Source organism: Papio anubis, chromosome 16, assembly GCF_008728515.1.
Source record: "Papio anubis isolate 15944 chromosome 16, Panubis1.0, whole genome shotgun sequence".
NCBI lineage: Eukaryota > Metazoa > Chordata > Mammalia > Primates > Cercopithecidae > Papio > Papio anubis.
In genome coordinates, this window is record NC_044991.1 from 4,425,131 (window position 1) to 4,445,884 (window position 20,754).

The 20,754-nt window shown below is 48.7% G+C and overlaps 1 protein-coding gene across 1 annotated transcript; it reads left to right on the forward strand.

Annotated features, from left to right (window-relative positions):
• Positions 1-12,185: 12,185 nt before the first annotated feature.
• Positions 12,186-20,351, forward strand: PKDREJ (polycystin family receptor for egg jelly). Its single transcript, XM_031656187.1, has one exon. The coding sequence runs from the start codon at positions 12,680-12,682 to the stop codon at positions 19,445-19,447; it is 6,768 nt and encodes a 2,255-aa protein (XP_031512047.1). The 5' UTR covers positions 12,186-12,679; the 3' UTR covers positions 19,448-20,351.
• Positions 20,352-20,754: the final 403 nt, after the last annotated feature.

Here is a 20,754-nt window from a genome sequence, read left to right on the forward strand (position 1 = left end):
GCGCGGCCTCCCCTGCCATTGGGCTGCAGGAATCCGGGCCAGGCTGGAGGGGCGCGTTGGTGTGAGCCCCCAGTGCACGCGCCTGCCCCCAAAGGACTGGAGCCTGGGGCAAGAGGGCGGGGACGCTGACCTGGGGATACGCGCACCTTGGTCCAACCCCCTCCCCTCGCCAGGGGCTTCTCCCTGCAAGGGACCCTCCCGGGGAGGCGGCTGCTGTCAGGGTCCCTTGAGAGCAGGGAGCCCCGGGACAGCGGTCACTTTCAAGATTATGTCGTCGCGGTCGGCAGCCACACGCGCGAGCAGGGCACACATTCATTTGGCGTTCGGGGCAGGCTTCACTGAGTCGTCCCGCCGCCTCCCATCCTCCCTTCTCAAGGATTTGCCGCGGAAAAATCGCTGTCTCCTGCAGTAGCGGTTTCTCGCTCTGGGCTGGCCCGGTCCGGCCCGAACTCTGCCATCAGCCACACACCAGCCCCAGCCTAATGGGCTCCCCTAGTTTAATCTGCCCCCGCCCCAGGGTGCACGAATGAAGGGCGTAGACCAAGTGCAGGGGCAGATCTGGCCTTTATTTAAAATGTTGATATTTTGTTCATCATGGACTTTTTGCATTAGTTTTGATTTTTGAAATATTTCATTGAAATATTTGTTTTATGTGAGAGCTGAAAAGATAAAACTCTTAGAAGAAAACAAGTAAATCTTCATGGCCTTGGATTTAGCAATGGATTCTTAGATGTAACACCAAAAGGACAAGCAACAACAACAAAATAGCTAAGTTAGACTTTGTCAAAATTAAAAACTTTTCTGTATCCAAGGACACTACTCAGGAAACCGAAAAGATTAACGCAATGGGAATAAATATTTGTAAATCATATACTGGATAAGCGTCTAGAATCCCGAATATATAAAGAATTCTTGGCCGGGCACAGCAGCTCACGCTTGTAATCCCAGCACTTTGGGAGGCTGAGGCAGGAGGGTCACCTGAAGTCCGGAGTTCAAGACCAGCCTGGCCAACATGGAGAAACTTCATCTCTATTAAAACTACAAAAATAGGCCGGGCACGGTGGCTCACGCTTGTAATTTCAGCACTTTGGGAGGCCAAGGTGGGCGGATCACGAGGTCAGGAGATCGAGACCATCCTGGCTAACACGGTGAAACCCCGTCTCTACTAAAAATACAAAAAATTAGCTGGGCATAGCGGTGGACACCTGTCATCCTAGATCCTTGGGCGGCTGAGGCAGGAGAATGGCATGAACCTGGGGGGCAGAGCTTGCAGTGAGCCGAGATCGCGCCACTGCACTCCAGCCTGGGCGACACAGCCAGACTCCATCTCAAAAAAAAAAAAAAAAAAAAAGTACAAAAATAGCCAGGCATGGTGGCGCATGCCTATAATCCCAACTACTTGGGTGGCTGAGGCAAGAGAATTGCTTGAACCCGGAAGGTGGAGGTTGGAGTGAGCCGAGATTGTGTCACTGCACTCCAGTCTGGGCAACAGAGCCAGACTCCGTCTCAAAAAAACAAAAAGAATTCTTACAACTCAACAGCGAAATGACAAACAGCCCAGATTTAAAGTGGGCAAATAATTTGAGGTGACAGTTCTCCAAAGAAGACACACCTTTCACCTTTCACAGTGTTTTCAAGGTTCATTCATACTGAAGGAAGGCAGACACAAAAGGTCACACCTGTATGACTGCATTTACATGCATGTCCAGAATAGGCAAGCATAGAGACAGAAAGAAGATTGGTGGTGACCAGGAACTGGGCGGATGGGGATGGTAACTCACCGAAGCCTTGAACTCCTGGCTCCGGCAATCCTCCTGCCTCAGCCTCCCATAAATGGTTACTTTTATGTGAACTTTACCTCAATAAAAGAGAATTTGTCTTGATTATTTTTTGGTGCCCCTCCACCCTTAAATTTTGCACTTGAGCTGAGTACCTCCCTGCTCCCCCACCTGGTTAGTGAAAGTGAAGATGGCCAATCCTCAAGCCTCTGATATTCCACTCCTGCAAAAACAAGGGGCCCCAAGGGGCCAAGAATAATAGTGGCAAGGAAGCCTTGCAAAGAGCCCAGTGAGGGCCCCAGGCACCTTGCCAGGCACCTCCTCCATGTTACTACAGGGTGGAAGTTGCAGAGGCCAGCAGGGACAATGTCTTTGGAAACCATTGCAGGGATCAGGTATGATGTGACCATTTCCCTACCCTTCCGCTCACCACTGCTGCGTGGCAGGGCCTTCCTGGGAGCACCTGACCTGTGCTCCTGGAGGCCAGGGACCCAGAAGCTGGTGTCCGCCTGTGGCAGCGGCTCTGAGGGACGAAGGGGTGCAGAAGCTGCGGTGGGGAAGGCCACACTCCTGGCTGGTCAGGAGGAAGGGTGCCCATGCTTCCTCTGGCCTAGGTGTGGTCTTACAGGGGGGAAAGAGAGCAGGAAGCAGGACTTTGCCCAAAAGGGTTGTCTGGGGGGTGGTGGGCTGTCGCAGGTGGGCGGGCCAAAGATCGCAAACCCTGGGCTGAAGGATGTCTGGGAAGCCCCTAAATGAGAGACCACAGATGAGAGGCCTTCAGTGAGACCCTCAGAGTGGCCCTCTGAAGAGCCTAACACGCCCTCCAGGGAAGGGTCACTCCTGCAGGTGAGTGCAGCCAGATGCCAGCAGCAACACAAGTGTCAGCCAGGTCGGATCTCTCCTCGCCCCCACCCCCTTCCTCTACCACTTCCAGCCTGGCGGCCAGAGGCAGCCTGGGGAGAGGGCAAAGGCCCTGGCTGAGGAGGGGAGAAGTTAATGAGCAATGATGTATTCACTTCACTGTGTATTAGTCATTAGAATTCTGACTAGTACATGGGTTCAACTAGTACATGGGCTGAAGAAAACTTTATTTATTTATTTTTATTTTTTGAGACGGAGTCTCCCTCTGTCACCCAGGTTGGAGTACAGTGGTGCAACCTCGGCTCACTGCAACCTCTGCCTCCCAGGTTCAAGCAATTCTCCTGCCTCAGCCTCAGAGTAGCTGGGATTACAGGTACCTGCCACCACACCCGGCTAATTTTTGTATTTTTAGTAGATGGGTGGTCACCATGTTGGCCAGGCTGGTCTGGAACTCCTGACCTAAGGTGATCCACCCACCTCAGCCTCCCAAAGTGCTAGGATTACAGGCGTAAGCCACCGTGCCCAGCCAAGGAAACTTTATTTTAATCAAACGTGAACCAAGAACTTTTTAGCCAAGGAGTGGGAAAGAACTAGGCTGAGGCAATGCATGTGCCTGAGCAGGGGTTTGTGGGGGATACATAAATTCTTTTCATTAAAATGTAACATCTGTTTACCCAACATACTGGTTACAAGAGTGAGAAAACCAGTCCCAGGGTGCTTAGCACCATTATTTGTAATGGAAAAATATAGACAGCAACTTTGACAACCACCAGTAGGAGAACAGATGAACTCTAGTATACAGCCTTAGTAAAATACTCAACAGTCATGAAAATGAATAAACCAAAGCTACATGAATCAATGTGATCTTTATAGCCTGTAGAAGAATATATGCAATATGATGGCATTATGGAAAGTCTAGTAACGTGCAAAACAGTATACTGCTAATAAACTTGTCCCTACGTAATAAAACAATAAAGAAATGCAAGAGAATAAAAACTAGACCTATGTTAATAGTTACTCCTGGGAGGAGGCTGGGGATCCTCCCTTGAAGGATACACTGAGGCTTACAGTCCTATTGGAATTGTTTTATTTCTCTAGCTGGGGTATGGGCATATGAGTAGTCTTTTTTCTTTTTTATATCTTTTTGTAAATCTTAGATAGTTTATCATCAGTAAGAAATACCCTTTGCTCCTCCCATTTCTCCCTGGCTACTGCCACACCATGTCGGCAGAAGTTACCCAAAGAATTCTATGTGGTCATCTCCACCTCCCTATCTTCTCCCCATTTCCCCCTCAGTTCACTCCACTCAAACTTTTGCCCCACCACACCACTGACACTGCTCTTGTCCAGGACACCAAAGATGCCCTGTTCCCAAATTCAGTGGCCATTCATCTCTCTGACCTCAGCCACATCGGACATGGCCAGCCATGCCCTCTTTCTTGAAACCCTCTGGCCCTGGCTTCCAGGACTGCCCCCCACCACCTCCCTGCTCTCCTGCCTTACTGCCCTCCTCCTCCAGCTCCACTCTGGTTGGAGCTTTAAATATAGGACTCCAGGGTCTGTCTGCTTCTCCATAGTGCCTCCTCCCTATGTGATCACTGAGAACCCTAATCTGTCTTCAGTCCTGGCATTTATTTCCCCTACCCTAGTCTGCTCTGGCTGCCATTACAAAATACCACAGACTGAGTGGCTTAATTTATTTCTTATGCTCTGGAAGCTGGAATCCAAGATCAGGGTGACAGCACGGTCCAGTTCTTAGAGAAGGCCTTCTTCCTGGTTTGCTGACTGCTGCCTATTTATTTATTTATTTATTTATTTATTTATTTATTATTTGAGACGGTGTCTTGCTCTGTCACCAGGCTGGAGTGCAATGGCACAATCTCGGCTTACTGCAACCTCTGCTTCCTGGATTCAAGCAATTCTCCTGCCTCAGCCTCCTGAGTAGCTGGGACTACAGGCGCACACCACCAGGCCCAGCTAATTGTATTTTTAGTAGAGACGGGGTTTCACCATGTTGGCCAAGATGGTCTTGATCTCTTGACCTCTTGATCCACCCACCTCGGCCTTCCAAAGTGCTGGGATTACAGGCATGAGCCACTGTGCCTGGCCAGACTGCTGCCTTCTTATGTTTTCACATGGTCTTTGTCTGGCATGTGCAAGTGCATGGTGGTAGAGGGGGGATGTTTCTCCTCTTCTTATAAGGCTGCTGATATAGTTTGGCTGTTTCCCCACCCAAATCTCATCTTGAATTCCCAGGTATTGTGGGAGGGACCCAGTAGGAGGTAATTGAATCATGGGGGCAGGTCTTTCCCATGCTGTTCCTGTGATTGTGCATAGGTCTCATGAGATCTGATGGTTTTAAAAAGGGGAAGTTTCCCTGCACAAGCTCTCTTCTCTTGTCTGCTGCCATGTGAGACATGCCTTCCACCTTCCACCATGATTGTGAGACCTTCCCAGCCACGCGGAACTATAAGTTCAATAAACCTCTTTCTTTTGTAAATTGCCCAGTCTGAGGAATGTCTTTATCAGCAGTGTGAAAATGGACTAATACACCCACCATAAGTGCCCCACCCTCATGACCTAATTAACTCTAATTATTATACCACCCAAAGGGTACACCTCCAAATACCATCACGTTGGCAATTAGGGCTTCGGTATATGAATTCAGGGGGGCACATTCACTCCATGGCACCCCTAAATACCAGACTTGGATCAGAATGACCAACAGGAAACTGCTGACATGTGACCATGTTTGATCTATCAAAGCAGCAACTTCCTGAGATCACACCTAATAAAGACCTCTTCCTGACAGGCACAGGGAGTCGTCCTCGTTTGCTCTTTTTCACTCACATCTGGTGTGCAGGGCCGGTTTCATGGGTGTGCACCTGGGCAGTCACATTCGGTCTCACACATAAAAGGGCCCTGTGCTTGCTTTAATGCTCTGCTGTAGCTGTCTAGATATTCTAAATAACGCTCGAATGAGGAACAATGCATTTTCCATTGGCAGAGGGCCCCCAAAATTACATAGCTGGTCCTTCTGACATCTAATCCATTAACCAGTGCTGTCTTTTCCACACACAAACCCAAACCAAGCCAAGATCAGCTCATGGACACACCAGCTGACCCTCCAACACCCAAGCCTGCCCCTTCCACTTCACTGGGCCCTCCTCATTGGCCTACCTTCTTCCCCTCTTGCTTACCTTCAGTCTGTTTCCCGACAGCAGGGTGATGCTTGCAAGATGGAAATCAGGTCAGGCCCCTTTGCTGCTCAAAACCCTCCAAAGGCTTCCTAGCCCACATGAGACAAAATCCAACCGTGTTAGTTACCATGTCCTACAAGCCCCTGCCTACTTTGTCTTTGGCCACCTCTCCAATTACATTTCCCCCACTCACTATCCTCCCCCTAACCCCAGACACACTACTAATCTCTCTCCTGCCTGTCTCAATGCTTTTGCACATACAATTCCCCCTGCTAGTGAGAGGTGACAACGTGGTAGTAGCCCTCGGCGCCTCCTCGGCCTCTGCGTCCACTCTGGCAGGGCTTGAGGAACCCTTCAGCCCGCCGCTGCACTGTGACAGCCCCTCTCTGGGCCAGCGGAGGCCGGAGCCGGCTCCCTCTGCTTGCGGGGAGGTGTGGAGGGAGACCCCGAGCGGTAAACGGTGCTGCGCGCGGCGCTCGCGGGCTAACGCGAGTTCCGGGTGGGCGCGGGCTCGGCGGGTCCTGCGCTGGGAGCCGCCGGCCCGGGCAGAGGGGCTTAGCACTGGGGCCAGCAGCTGCAGAGGGTGCGCCCTGTCCCCCAGCACTGCCGGCCCGCCCGCGCCACGCTCAAATTCTGGCCGGGCCTCAGCCGCCTCCCCGCCGGGCAGGGCTGGGGACCTGCAGCCGCCATGCCCGAACCCCGCTCGCGGCGCCGTGGGCTCCGCGCGGCCCAAGCCTCCCCCACGGGCGCCGCCCCCTGCTCCACGGCGCCAGGTCCCATCGACCGCCCAAGGGCTGGGGAATGCTGGCGGGCGGTGCGGGACTGGCAGGCAGCTCCGCCCGCGGCCCAGGTGCGAGATCCACTAGGCGAAGCCAGCTGGGCTCTTGAGTAGGGTGGGGACTTGGAGAACTGTTAGGTCTAGCTGGAGGATTGTATATGCACCAATCAGCACTCTGTGTCTAGCTCAGAGTTCGTGGATGCACCAATCAGCACTCTGTATCTAGCTACTCTGGTGGAAACTTGGAGAACTTTTATGTCTAGCTGGAGAACTGTAAAGGCACCAATCAGCACTTTGTGTCTAGCTCAAGGTTTGTAAATGCACCAATCAGCCCTCTGTGTCTAGCTCAAGGTTTGTAAACACACCAATCAGCACCCTGCCAAAAACGGACCAATCAGCTCTCTGTAAAATGGGCCAATCAGCTCTCTGCAAAGTGGACCAATCAGCAGGATGTGGGTGGGGTCAGATAAGGGAATAAAAGCAGGCTGCCCCGCAAGCCACAGCTGCAACTGCGGGGGCAACTTGCTTGGGTCAGTTTCCAGGGAAGGGTTGTTCTTTTGCTCTGGGTATGTGCTGCCTTTATGAGCTGTAACACAGTGAAGATCTGCAGCTTCACTCTTGAAGTCGGTGAGACCACAAACAACTCCAAACCAGGAATGAACAACTTTGGATATGCCACCTTTATGAACTGTAACACTCACTGCGAAGGTCTGCAGCTTTACTCCTGAAGTCAGGGAGACCGTGAGCCCACTGGAAGGAATTAACTCTGGATACGTCGAAACATCAGAAGGAACAAACTGTGGGACACACCATCTTTAAGAACTGTAACACTCACTGTGAGGGTCTGCAGCTTCATTCTTGAAGTCAGCATAGACCAAGAACCTACCAACTGACCAATTCTGGACACACTAGGAATGCTATTCCTTATTTCTTTTCACAGCTTGCTCCCTCACTTCATGCAGATCTGCGGGCTCAGACAGCATCTCTCCAGAGGCCTATCCTGACTCTCATGGCTCATTCCTATTCCTTATTTCTTACCCTGCCTTACTTTTCTTAATACCACATTTCATAGCTGAAATCACACACATTATGTCTTGGCCTAATTACTTCTGATCACTCCCACTATAATAGAAAACTCTTAAGAACTGGGACTGGGGCCAATGCCTAGAAAAATGTGTAGCATGTAATAGGTGCTGAAGAAATGTATGGAATAGGCTGGGCACTGTAATTCAGCACTTCAGGTGGCTGAGGGGGGAGGATTACTTGAAGCCAAGAGTTCAAGACCAGCCTGGACAACATAGGGAGACTCTATCTACCAAAATAAATAAAGTTAGCTGGAAGTAGTGGTGTGTACCTGTAGTCCCAGCTACTCAGGAGGTTGAGGCAGGAGAATCACTTGAGCTCAGGAATTGGCAGCTGCTGCAGTGAGCTGTGATGGTGCCACTGAACTCCAAACTGGGTGATAGAGGAAGACTCTGTCTCAAAAAAAAAAAAAAGAAGAGGGGACACTAAGAAAACAAGTAAAGTGGTAGACCTAAATCCAACCATATCAATAATCATGTTAAATGGTGATGGTACAAATACTTCAATTAAAAGGCAGAGATTGACTGGATTAAAAAAAAAAACAAAACTCTATTACATCTTGCCTACAAAAGACCACTTTAAATATAAAGAAATGAGTAAGTTGAAAGTAAATGAATGAAAAAATATGCCATATAGGCAGTAAGCAAAAGGTTAGTGTGGCTATTTTAACTAATATCAGGTAAATTAGACTCTGAAACAAAGATTACTACCAGAGATAATGAGAGAAATTTCATGCCCAGATACGGTGGCTTGCGCCTGTAATCCCAGCACTTTGGGAGGCTGAGGTGGGTGGATCACTTGAGCTCAGGAGTTCGAGACCAGAGTGAGTAACATGGCAAAACCTCATCTCTACAAAAAATACAAAAATCAGCCAGGCATGGTGGCACACGCCTGTAGTACCAGCTACTTGGGAAACTGAGGTGGATCACCTGAGCCCAGGGAGTTTCAGGCTGCAGTGAGCCGTGACCACATCATTGTATTCCAGCCTGGGCAGCAGAGTGAGACTCTGTCTCAAAAAAAAACAAAAAACAAAACAACAAAAAGAGAGACATTTCCTAATGATAAAAGGAGCAACTCATCAAGAAGACAACCACGAATGTGTATACATTTAATAAACAGAAGGCCAGGTGAGATGGCTCATGTCTGCAAACCCACCTACTTTGGGAGGTGGAGGGGGGATGATATGGTTTGGCTCTGTGTCCCCACCCAGATCTCATCTTGAATAGTACTCCCATAATTCCCATGTGTTGTGTCGGGGGGATTCAGTGGGAGATAACTGAATCATGGGGTTAGTTTTCCCCATATTGTTCTCATGGCAGTGAGTAAGTCTCAGAAGATCTGATGGTTTTATCAGGGGTTTCTGCTTTTGCATCTTCCTCATTTTCTCTTGCCACTGCCATGTAAGAAGTGCCTTTCGGTCAGGCGCGGTGGCTCACGCCTGTAATCCCAGCAGTTTGGGAGGCCGAGGCAGGCAGATCACAAGGTCAGGAGATCGAGATCATCCTGGCTAACATGGTGAAACCCCATCTCTACTAAAAATACAAAAAATTAGCTGGGCATGGTGGTCGGTGCCTGTAGTCCCAGCTACTTGGGATGCTGAGGCAGGAGAATGCCGTGAACCTGGGAGGTGGAGCTTGCAGTGAGCTGAGATCGTGCCACTGCACTCCAGCCTGGGCAACAGAGCGAGACTCTGTCTCAAAAAAAAATAAATAAATAAATAAAAAGAAGTGCCTTTTGCCTCCTGCCATGATTCTGAGGCCTCCCTAGCCATATGGAACTGTAAGTCCAATTAAACATCTTTTTTTTCCCAGTCCTGGGTATGTCTTTATCAGCAGCATGAAAACAGACTAATACAGTAAATTGGTACCATTAGACTGGGGCATTGCAAAAATATACCTGAAAATGTGGAAGCAATTTTGGAACTGGGTAACAGGCAGAGGTTGGAACAGTTTGGAGGGCTCAGAAGAAGACAGGAAAATGTGGGAAAGTTTGGAACTTCCTAGAGACTTGTTGAATGGCTTTGCCCAAAATGCTGATAGTGATATGGACAATGAGGTCCAGGCTGAGGTGGTCTCAGATGGAGATGAGGAGCTTGTTGGGAACTGGAGCAAAGGTGACTCTTGTTATGTTTTAGCTAAGAGACTGGCAGCATTTTGCCCCTGCCCTAGAGATTTGTGGGACTTTGAACTTAAGAGAGATGATTTAGGGTATCTAGTGGAAGAAATTTCTAAGCAGCAAAGCATTCAATAAGTGACTTAGGTGCTGTTAAAAGCATTCAGTTTTAAAAGGGAAACAGAGCATAGAAGTTTGAAAAATTTGCATCCTGATAATGTGATAGAAATTTCCATTTTCTGAGAATTCAAACCAGCTGCAAAAATTTGTATAAGTAACAAGGAGCCAAATGTTAATCCCCAAGACAATGGGGAAAAGGTCTCCAGGGCATGTCAGAGGTCTTCATGGCAGCCCCTCCCATTACAGGCCTGGAGGCCTAGGAGGAAAAAGTGGTTTTGTGGGCTGGGCCCAGGGTCCCCAAGCTGTGTGCAGCCTAGGGACTTGGTGCCCTGTGTGTGTCCCAGCTGCTCCAGCTGTGGCTGAAAAAGGCCAATGTAGAGCTCGGGCTATGGCTTCAGATGACGCAAGCCCCAAGCCTTGGAAGCTTCCACGTGGTGTTGAGCCTGCGGTTGCACAGAAGTCAAGAATTGAGGTTTGGGCACCTCTGCCTAGATTTCAGAAGATGTATGGAAACACCTGGATGCCAGGCAGAAGTTTACTGTAGGGGGAGGGTTCTCATGGAGAACCTGTGCTAGGGCAGTGCAGAAGGGAAATGTGGGGTCAGAGCCCCCACACAGAGTCCCTACTGGGGCACCGCCTAGTGGAGCTGTGAGAAGAAGGCCACCATCCTCCAGACCCCAGAATGGTAGATTCACCAACAGCTTGCACCATGAGTCTAGAAAAGCTGTAGACACTCAACACCAGCCCATAAAGGCAACCACGAGGGAGGCTGTACCCTGCAAAGTCACAGGGGTAGAGCTGCCCAAGACTATGGGAACCTCTTGCATCAGCATGACCTGGATGTGAGATATAAAGTCAAAAGAGGTAATTTTGGAGCTTAGGATTTGATTGCCCCACTGGATTTTGGTCTTGCATGGGCCGTATAGCCCCTTTGTTTTGGCCAATTTCTCCCATTTGGAATGGTTGTATTTACCCAATGTCTGTACCCCATTGTATCTAGGAAATAACTAACTTGTTTTTGATTTTTTTTTTCTTTTTTTTGAGACAGAGTTTCATTCTTGTTGCCCAGGCTGGAGTGCAATGGCGTGATCTTGACTCACTGCAACCTCCACTTCCCGGGTCCAAGCGATTCTCCTGCCTCAGCCTCCCGAGTAGCTGGGATTACAGGCATGCACCACGACGCCTGGATAATTTTGTATTTTTAGTAGAGATGGAGTTTCTCCATGTTGGTCAGGCTGGTCTCAAACTCCCAACCTCAGGTGGTCCACCCGCCTCAGCCTCCCAAAGTGCTGGGATTACAGGTGTGAGCCACTGTGCCTGGCCAGTTGCTTTTGATTTTACAGGCTCATAAGCATAAGCGACTTCCTTTGTCTCCGATGGGACTTTGGACTGTGGACTTTTGAGTTACTGTGAAATGAGTTAAGACTTTAGGAGACTGTTGCAAAGGCATGATTGGTTTTGAAATGTGAGATGAGATTTGGCAGGGGTGGAATGATATGGTTTGGCTCTGTGTCCCCACCCAAATCTCATCTTGAATTGTACTCCCATAATTCCCACATGTTGTGGGAGGGACCTGGTGGGAGATAATTGAATCATCGGGGCAGTTTCCCCTATATTGTTTTGTGACAGTGAATAAGTCTCAGAAGATCTGATGGTTTTATCAGGGGTTTCCACTTTTGCGTCTTCCTCATTTTCTCTTGCCACCACCAGGTAAGAAGTGCCTTTTGTCTCCTGCCATGATTCTGAGGCCTCCCCAGCCATATGGAACTGTAGGTCTAATTAAACCTCTTTTTCTTCCCAGTCTTGGGTATGTCTTTATCAGCAGCATGAAAACGGACTAACACAGGGGAGGGCCAATTAAGACCATGAGTTTGAGACTAGCCTGTGAAATACAGCAAGACACACCATCTCTACAAAAATAAAAAATAAAAAAAAATCAGTCAGGTGTAGTGGTGTAGACCTATAGTCTGGGAGGCTAAGGCAGGAGGATTCCTTGAGTTCAGGAGTTCAAGGTTACAGTGAGCTATGATTGCACCATTGTACTCCAGCCTGGGCAACAGAGCAAGACCCTGTCTCTAAAATCATTCAATCAATCAATCAATCAAGTCCCAAAATATACAGCAAAAATGGAGTTAAAGAATGAGGCCAGGCACAGTGGCTCATGCCTGTAATCCCAGCATTTTGGGATGCCAAGGTGGGTGGATCACTTGAGGTCACGACACTGCACTCCAGCTTGGGTGACAGAGAGACTCCATCTCAAAAAACAAGCAAGCAAACAAACAAAACAAAACAAAACAAAAACCCAAGCCAACTAGAAAGAAAAGAGCAAAGCAAACCCAAAAAAAGAAACCGAAAGTCAGACCTTCCTGTGCACCCAGGGATCTGGCAGTTCCCTCCTGATCTCCCACGCTGTGACTGGCTTTCCCAAGGGTTCCTGCTGAAGCCCCTTGTCTGTGGTCTGCACGGGGCTGAACTGCCCTCCTGAGCCATCCTGACCCTCGGCCTGCACACACTTGGGGACGGAGAGGGCAGGGGTACCCGCAAAGCCCCCAGTGCCGACTGACCCCCAGCTCCGAGGTCACAGCTGCTCTCTCGGACTCTCTGTACGTGGGACCCCTCTGTCCGTGACCTTCGACGCCCGAGACCCCCACTGTCCCCAAGACCCCCACTGTCCCCGCGACCCCCGCGGCAGTTGGGCGCGCCTCGCGGCTTCCACGGCGCCTTCCGGCTTCTCCCGGATCGGCGCCATGAGGCCTGGGCCCGCTCTCCTCCTTCTGGGCCTGGGCCTGGGCCTGGGCCTGGGCCTGAGCCTCGGCCGCCTCCCGCTGCCGCCGGCTCCTCGCGAGGCGCAAGCCACCGTCCCCGGGGCGCCTGGAGGCCTCCTCCGGGGCGCCCAGGGCCTCGGGGTGCGCGGCGGCCGCGCCCTCCTCAGTTTGCGGCCCAGCGCGGTGCGGGCGGGCGGCGTGGTCCTGAGCGGCCGCGGCAGCCTCTGCTTCCCCCGTGGAGGGGCCAGGTGGCGCTGGTACTGCCTCGTGTTGCGCGTCCTGCTCAGCGCCCAACGCCTGCCCCGGCCCGCCGCGCCCACGCTCGTCGATCTGCAGCTCACGGCGCGCGGCGGTCGCCTCTCCCTGACGTGGTCCGCGCCGCTACCGCGCTGGCCCCGGCGCTTGGCCTGGGCCTTCCGCCTGCGGCTGCTCGGACCCGGCGCCGCCCGCCCGGCCTCCCCCGCGACCCGCGTCTTCCCGCGCTCCGCCGCGCCGGGCCCGCGGCCCCAACCGGGCTTCGTGGCCCGCACCGAGTGCCCCACAGACGGTCCCGCGCGCCTGATGTTGCAGGCCGTCAACTCGTCCCGCCACAGAGCCGTCGAGTCGTCCGTGTCCTGTCAGATAAACACCTGCGTCATCCAGCGCGTGAGGATCAACACGGACCAGAGGGGCGCCCCCGTGCGCCTGAGCATGAAGGCGGAGGCCACCCTCAACGCCTCGGTGCAGCTGGACTGCCCGGCCGCGCTTGCCATCTCCCAGTACTGGCAGGTGTTCTCAGTACCCGCCGTGGGCGACGCGCCCGACTGGACGCAGCCCTTGGATGTGCCCCAGCTCGAGATCAGGAAGAGCCCCATGTTCATTCACATCCCCAGCAATTCGTTACAGTGGGGAGTGTATGTGTTTAATTTCACGGTGTCCATCACCACAAGGAACCCCAAGATGCCCGAGGTGAAAGACTCGGACGCCGTCTATGTCTGGATTGTCAGGAGTTCCCTGCAGGCGGTGATGCTTGGCGATGTCAACATAACAGCTAATTTCACAGAGCAGCTGATTCTGGACGGGTCCACATCCTCGGACCCAGATGCGGACAGCCCGTTACAGGGACTCCAGTTCTTTTGGTACTGTACCACAGATCCCAGAAACTACCCTGGGGATCGAATAATCCTGGGGAGCAAGGAAGTCTGTCACCCCGAGCAAGCCAATCTGAAGTGGCCCTGGGCCACGGGCCCTGTACTGACACTTTTGCCAGAAACACTTAAAGGCGACCACGTGTATTTCTTCAGAATGGTGATTCAGAAGGACTCTAGGACAGCTTTTTCTGATAAGAGGGTCCACGTGCTCCAAGGACCAAAAGCCATAGCCCACATCACATGTATCGAAAATTGTGACAGAACCTTCATTGTCTCTGATAGATTTTCTTTGTTTCTAAATTGCACAAATTGTGCAAGCCGTGATTTCTATACATGGTCAATTTTGTCTTCTTCAGGTGGTGAGATGCTATTTGATTGGATGGGGGAAACTGTAACAGGAAGGAATGGTGCTTATCTGTCTATAAAAGCTTTTGCTTTTCAGCATTTTTTGGAAGCTGAGTTTTCAATTTCTCTACATCTAGCAAGTTGGAGTGGAGTTACCTCAGTCTTCAGGCATTCTTTTATTATTAACCATGGCCCTCAAATCGGAGAATGCAAAATTAATCCAGCTAAAGGAATTGCACTTATTACTAAATTTGTTGTACAGTGTAGTAATTTTAGGGATAAGCACGTCCCTCTTACATATAAAATAATTGTTTCTGATTTGCACAGTGTTGGTGAAATAAGTTCAGTAAAAGAGAACACCCTGGGGACCATCCTGTACTTGGGGCCTCAGTCCACATCACCCCCTTCCTTTCTCCCTGTTGGTATGGTGGCTAATCAATATGCCTCGAAGATATATGTCCAAGTCTATGACTCTCTAGGAGCTTTTTCTCAGGTGACTTTGCATGCCACTGCACAAGCTCCCACTGACAAAAATTCATCAAAGACTGTGTTGAATCAGTTACTCAGTTTCACCATGGGACCAAGTTCATTGCTGTCTACTTTGATTCAAAAGCAGGGTTTTTTACCTGCAGGTTACTTACTGTATATAGTAGCTTCCGTTTTGAATAACATGAGAACTGAATTACCTCTACAAAATGACAGAGTCAATCTCCGAAAACACCTCATCAATCAGTCTTTCCTTCTTCCTGTAAGCACTTTGGTAGAAATTGGCCAGGTAGTCATGACTATTACCAAATTAACCCAGAAACCCTCTGAATTCACTTGGGATGCTCAGAAACGTGCCACCATGAGGATATGGCAAGCAAATCAAGCCCTACAAGAGTATCAACAAAAAGATAAACGCTTTCAATCTGAACAAATAGAAATCGTGAGCACTGGAATATTAATGAGTTTGTCTAATATTCTTAAAATGACTTCTCCTCACCAAGTGGTTAAAGATCCTTTCTATGTAATAGAATCTTTATCAGACACAATACTGGCTAATAAAGTGCCAGGGAACAAAACCACCTCAATGAGAACCCCCAATTTCAACATGTATGTCAAGAAAGTTGAAAAGTGGGGTGTTACCCAGGTCTTCAGAAATGAGAAACACTGCAGAAATTGTTTTTATCCAACACTCAATGTGAGCAGTGTTCCTGGTCTGTCTGCAAATGCTCCCATTTCCACAATGTTTTGTGATTTCACAAATGACCCCTTTCCTTGGTTAAATGATCAGGAAAACACTTCGGTACAGGTGTTTGGATTCAGAATGACAGGAGTTGCAGATAATGGTAGTGTGCTAGAGATCACACCTGATGTAGCGGAAGTGTACCTCGTCAGGAAAAACTTGACCTTTGCAGCTTTTAATCTCACAGTGGGACCCAACGGAGATGTTGATGGGTCCTCAAAGAAGACGACAGGTGGGTTTAGCTTTCAAGTGGACAGCAGAGTGCTTAGGGAGGTGCTGGTCCACATAGTGACAGAAGTGATGGTGCTGTTCACGGTGTTGGTGTACACAGGCAGTCAGATCACTCCTACAGCACTGGTCGCCACCTTCCTGGTGCCTCATGACATCCCTCCAGTTGCCAGCCAGAGTGCCCTGTTTGACCCGGCCTGCACAGTGAAGAAGGCCCGTGTAGTCTGTCTCCCCGTGTCCCTGCTGCAACTCATAGCTCAGCACAGCCACTCTCCCCACTGTACTGTATCCATAGTTCTGCAGGCACCTCATTTTGTCATGAAGCCTAATGACAAGCTAGTGAGAATTTCTATTTTCAGCATCCAGTGCTTGGACATGTATGGGATCCAGAGTGAATGGAGAGAGGGTTACTGCGTTCTTGGTGAGAAGACCAGCTGGCATGACGTGCACTGCATCTGCAAGAACATAGTGAGGGCCAGACGACAGCTGGGCACAGTCGGACTCACCAACATTCACCTGCATACCCACTATGTGATGGCCAAGGTGATTGTGATCCCTAATCCTGTGGATCTGCGGTTAAACATCATCAAGAGCCTTCACCGAAACCCTGTGACCCTCTTCACTGTGCTTTCCATTATTCTCTTATACGTGATCCTAGCTTTTTGGGCCTTATACAGGGATGAAATTGACGAGCATCTTCGGGGACGTGTGATAGTTCTACCAGATAATGACCCTTATGATAATTTATGCTACTTGGTGACTATTTTTACAGGAAGTCGTTGGGGGTCTGGGACCAGGGCCAATGTCTTTGTGCAACTTAGAGGAACTGTGAGTACCAGTGATGTGCATTGTTTAAGCCATCCACATTTTACAACTCTCTACCGAGGTAGCATCAACACTTTCCTCCTAACGACAAAAAGTGACTTGGGGGACATCCATTCCATCCGTGTGTGGCACAACAACGAGGGTCATTCGCCTAGCTGGTATTTAAGTAGAATCAAAGTGGAAAATCTGTTTAGCAGGCACATTTGGCTGTTCATATGCCAGAAATGGCTTTCTATTGATACCACTTTGGACAGAACATTTCACGTTACCCATCCAGATGAGCCTCTGACCAGAAAAGACTTTTTCTTTATAGATGTGAGTAGTAATCTCCAGAAAAACCACATGTGGTTCTCTATTTTTGCTAGTGTTGTTGCTAAAACATTCAATAGGCTCCAGAGATTGTCCTGTTGTTTAGCAATGTTGCTAAGCTCTCTTCTTTGTAACATTATGTTCTTTAATCTAAATAGACAAGAACAAACTGAGTCAAGAGAGAGGAGGTACATGAGATCAATGATGATAGGAATTGAAAGTGTCTTAATTACAATCCCTGTGCAATTATTAATAACTTTTTTGTTCACCTATTCCCAGAGGAAACCTCAAGCGGATCTAAAGGAGGTATCTCCTCAAAAGCATCCTCTAATGTCAGAAGCAAGTGAGCACTGGGAAGAATGCTTAACAAAATGGCATGCTTATGAAACTGCTAAGGCACACCCCAGGGAGGTTGCAAAACCTGCATCTAAAGGAAAGCCCAGGCTTCCAAAGGCTTCTCCTAAGGCAACCTCCAAACCCAAGCACAGGCATAGGAAAGCACGAATCAAGACCCCAGAGACCCCCAGGCCAAATACAAATTCCAATAACAACATAGAAGACAATCAGGATGTCCACTCCGAAGAGCATCCTTCCCAACAGGATCTCCAGCAGCTTAAGAAAAAACCCCAGATCGTCCTGCCTTGGTGGTGTGTTTATGTTGCATGGTTTTTGGTTTTTGCTACTTCTAGCATATCCTCATTCTTCATCGTATTTTATGGACTGACTTACGGCTATGACAAGTCAATGGAATGGCTCTTTGCATCTTTTTGTTCATTCTGTCAGTCAGTTTTTCTGGTGCAGCCATCTAAAATTATACTCTTGTCAGGCTTCAGAACAAATAAACTCAAGTATTGCAAAAACCTTTCGTGGTCAACCAAGTATAAATATACTGAGATCAGGTTGGATGGAATGAGAATGCATCCAGAAGAAATGCAGAGGATACATGACCAGATTGTCCGAATCCGAGGCACGAGGATGTACCAACCCCTTACAGAAGATGAAATCAGAATATTCAAAAGAAAGAAGAGGATCAAGAGAAGAGCACTCCTGTTTCTGAGTTACATTCTAACTCACTTTATCTTTCTAGCCCTTCTGTTGATCCTTATCGTCCTACTACGTCACACTGACAGCTTTTACTATAACCAGTTTATTCGTGATCGGTTCTCTATGGATCTTGCTAATGTGACTAAGCTAGAAGACATCTATAGATGGCTAAACAGCGTGCTGTTGCCTTTGTTACACAATGACCTGAATCCAACATTTCTTCCTGAAAGCTCATCTAAAATCCTTGGCCTTCCATTGATGAGGCAAGTGAGAGCAAAATCTAGTGAAAAAATGTGTCTACCTGCCGAAAAGTTTGTGCAAAACAGCATCAGGAGAGAAATTCATTGTCATCCCAAATATGGCATTGACCCAGAAGACACAAAAAACTATTCTGGCTTTTGGAATGAAGTTGATAAGCAGGCTATAGATGACAGTACCAATGGATTTACTTATAAGCCTCAAGGAAAGCAATGGTTGTATTATTCCTATGGACTACTACACACCTATGGATCTGGAGGATATGCACTCTATTTTTTTCCAAAACAGCAGCAGTTTAATTCCACACAGAGACTCAAAGAACTTCAAGAAAGCAATTGGCTGGATGAGAAGACATGGGCTGTGGTTTTGGAACTAACGACTTTTAATCCAGATGTAAATCTGTTCTGTAGCATTTCAGTCATATTTGAGGTCTCTCAGTTAGGAGTTGTCAACACAAGCATATCTCTACACTCTTTTTCACTTGCTGATTTTGACAGAAAAACTTCAGCAGAAATCTACTTGTATGTGGCCATTCTCATTTTTTTCTTAGCCTACATTGTGGATGAGGGTTATATCATTATGCAAGAAAGAGCCTCCTATGTGAGAAGTGTGTATAATTTGCTCAACTTTGCTTTAAAATGCATATTTACTGTGTTGATTGTGCTCTTTCTCAGGAAACATTTCCTGGCCACTGGCATAATTCAGTTTTACTTGTCGAACCCTGAAGACTTCATTCCCTTTCATGCAGTTTCTCAGGTAGATCACATCATGAGGATAATTTTGGGTTTCCTGTTATTTCTAACAATTTTGAAGACCCTCAGGTATTCCAGATTCTTCTACGATGTGCGCCTGGCTCAGAGGGCCATCCAGGCTGCCCTCCCTGGCATCTGCCACATGGCATTTGTTGTGTCTGTGTATTTCTTTGTATATATGGCTTTTGGTTACCTGGTGTTTGGTCAGCATGAATGGAACTACAGTAACTTGGTTCATTCCACTCAGACAGTGTTTTCCTATTGTGTCTCAGCTTTCCAGAACACTGAATTTTCCAATAACAGGATTCTGGGGGTCCTGTTCCTCTCATCTTTCATGCTGGTGATGATCTGTGTCTTGATCAACTTATTTCAGGCTGTAATTCTGTCTGCATACGAGGAAATGAAGCAGCCTGTGTATGAGGAGCCATCAGATGAAGTGGAAGCAATGACCTATTTGTGCCGTAAGCTGAGAACCATGTTCAGCTTTCTGACCTCACAATCTAAGGCCAAAGATGAGCCTGAGTTCTTTACTGACATGCTGTATGGGCAGCCAGAGAAGAACAGCCGCCGTTATCTGGGGCTGAAGACCAGAAACATCAACGGGAAGAAAATGGTTTACCTTGTTGTTTGATGGATGATGGTTTCATGAGTCACAAGCAAGTGTTTCCCCAAATGCTAAGTCTGTGGGATTAAGGGAATTAGGGAGTGTCAGTGGCTTAGTCATGCTTTCTATTCATGTCCTTCACAAGGCACATCCCCTACATGTGGAAGAATCCCCAATCTTGGCCTCTGCTCTTGGGAATGTAAAAGTTGGTGTGGTGTAGCATCTGGGGAGACAGCAGGATCACAGTGTGCGATTCCTGGACTGATTTCCTTTTAGAGGGGAGTTATGTGACTCCCTGTACAAAGGCAACCCTGTTTCTTTGGTGCCTGCAATTTAGCGAAGGCAGAGCCACTGATTTTGAGAACCAGATTTGAGAGAGGGACCTGGCCAGGGTGGAGCATTGTCTGGGTGTTTCTGTGCTTGACCCACGTTGGAAGCCGATGGCCTCTTGCTCCTGACAGAGCCCCAAACTCTTTGGCCTTGCTGGGAGGCCCCTTTGTAGATCAGGGCTGCCGAGCCTCCCCCCTCCTCTTGGTCCATCTGGGCTTAGGGCCTCATAGGGAGTTCCAGGGCTTGCTTCATGCTTGGGAATGCAGAAGTGGTGCTTCTCATTTATTCTTAAAGCTACTGGTAGTTAAAGTAAAATTCAGTAACATTTTCTGACCAAGACACATGTTTTGTTAAACAACAAAAAGGTGTATATGGGTTCACATTGAAATATGTCTATATGTTGAATATAGCAACATATGCATCTAGGATTTGGGCATTTGGTTATTTATGGTGTGCCAGACTATTTAGGAATAAGGAAAATGTGGTTTATCACTTCAGGGAAACAAGGGCCGGTAGCTGTACTATTTTCACTCAGAAGCATGTTCATTTATGTAGATGCCACTAAGCTTTATCAGAATTAAATGTGAGATTTCTTCTTTGAGCCTTGCAGTGATTTCTGTGTGAGGGGCATATACACATATAGCTCCTGCCCTCAAAGTGGAGGCCTAGAAAAGGGGGACAACCAAATGAGATGGGTGGCTGCTTTGTACCCACTTCGGTGTCCCTGTCATCTTCAGCTGCACTGAAATAGCCATACCACACTAGGCCCCTGCAGACACACATAGACTCCTTTCGTCGTTTCCTTCGAGGGGACGCCTAGACCTGGGCAGAATGTAGTTCTGTCTCACTTGTTGCCAGGTGGGAAGACGAAAAGGTCTCATGATTCACCCAAGGCCTCACACAGTTAGCAAGGGTCAGAAGGTCACATGGGGGCTGGGCGCAGTGGCTCACACCTGTAATCCCAGCACTTTGGGAGGCTGAGGTGGGTGGATCACTTGAGGTCA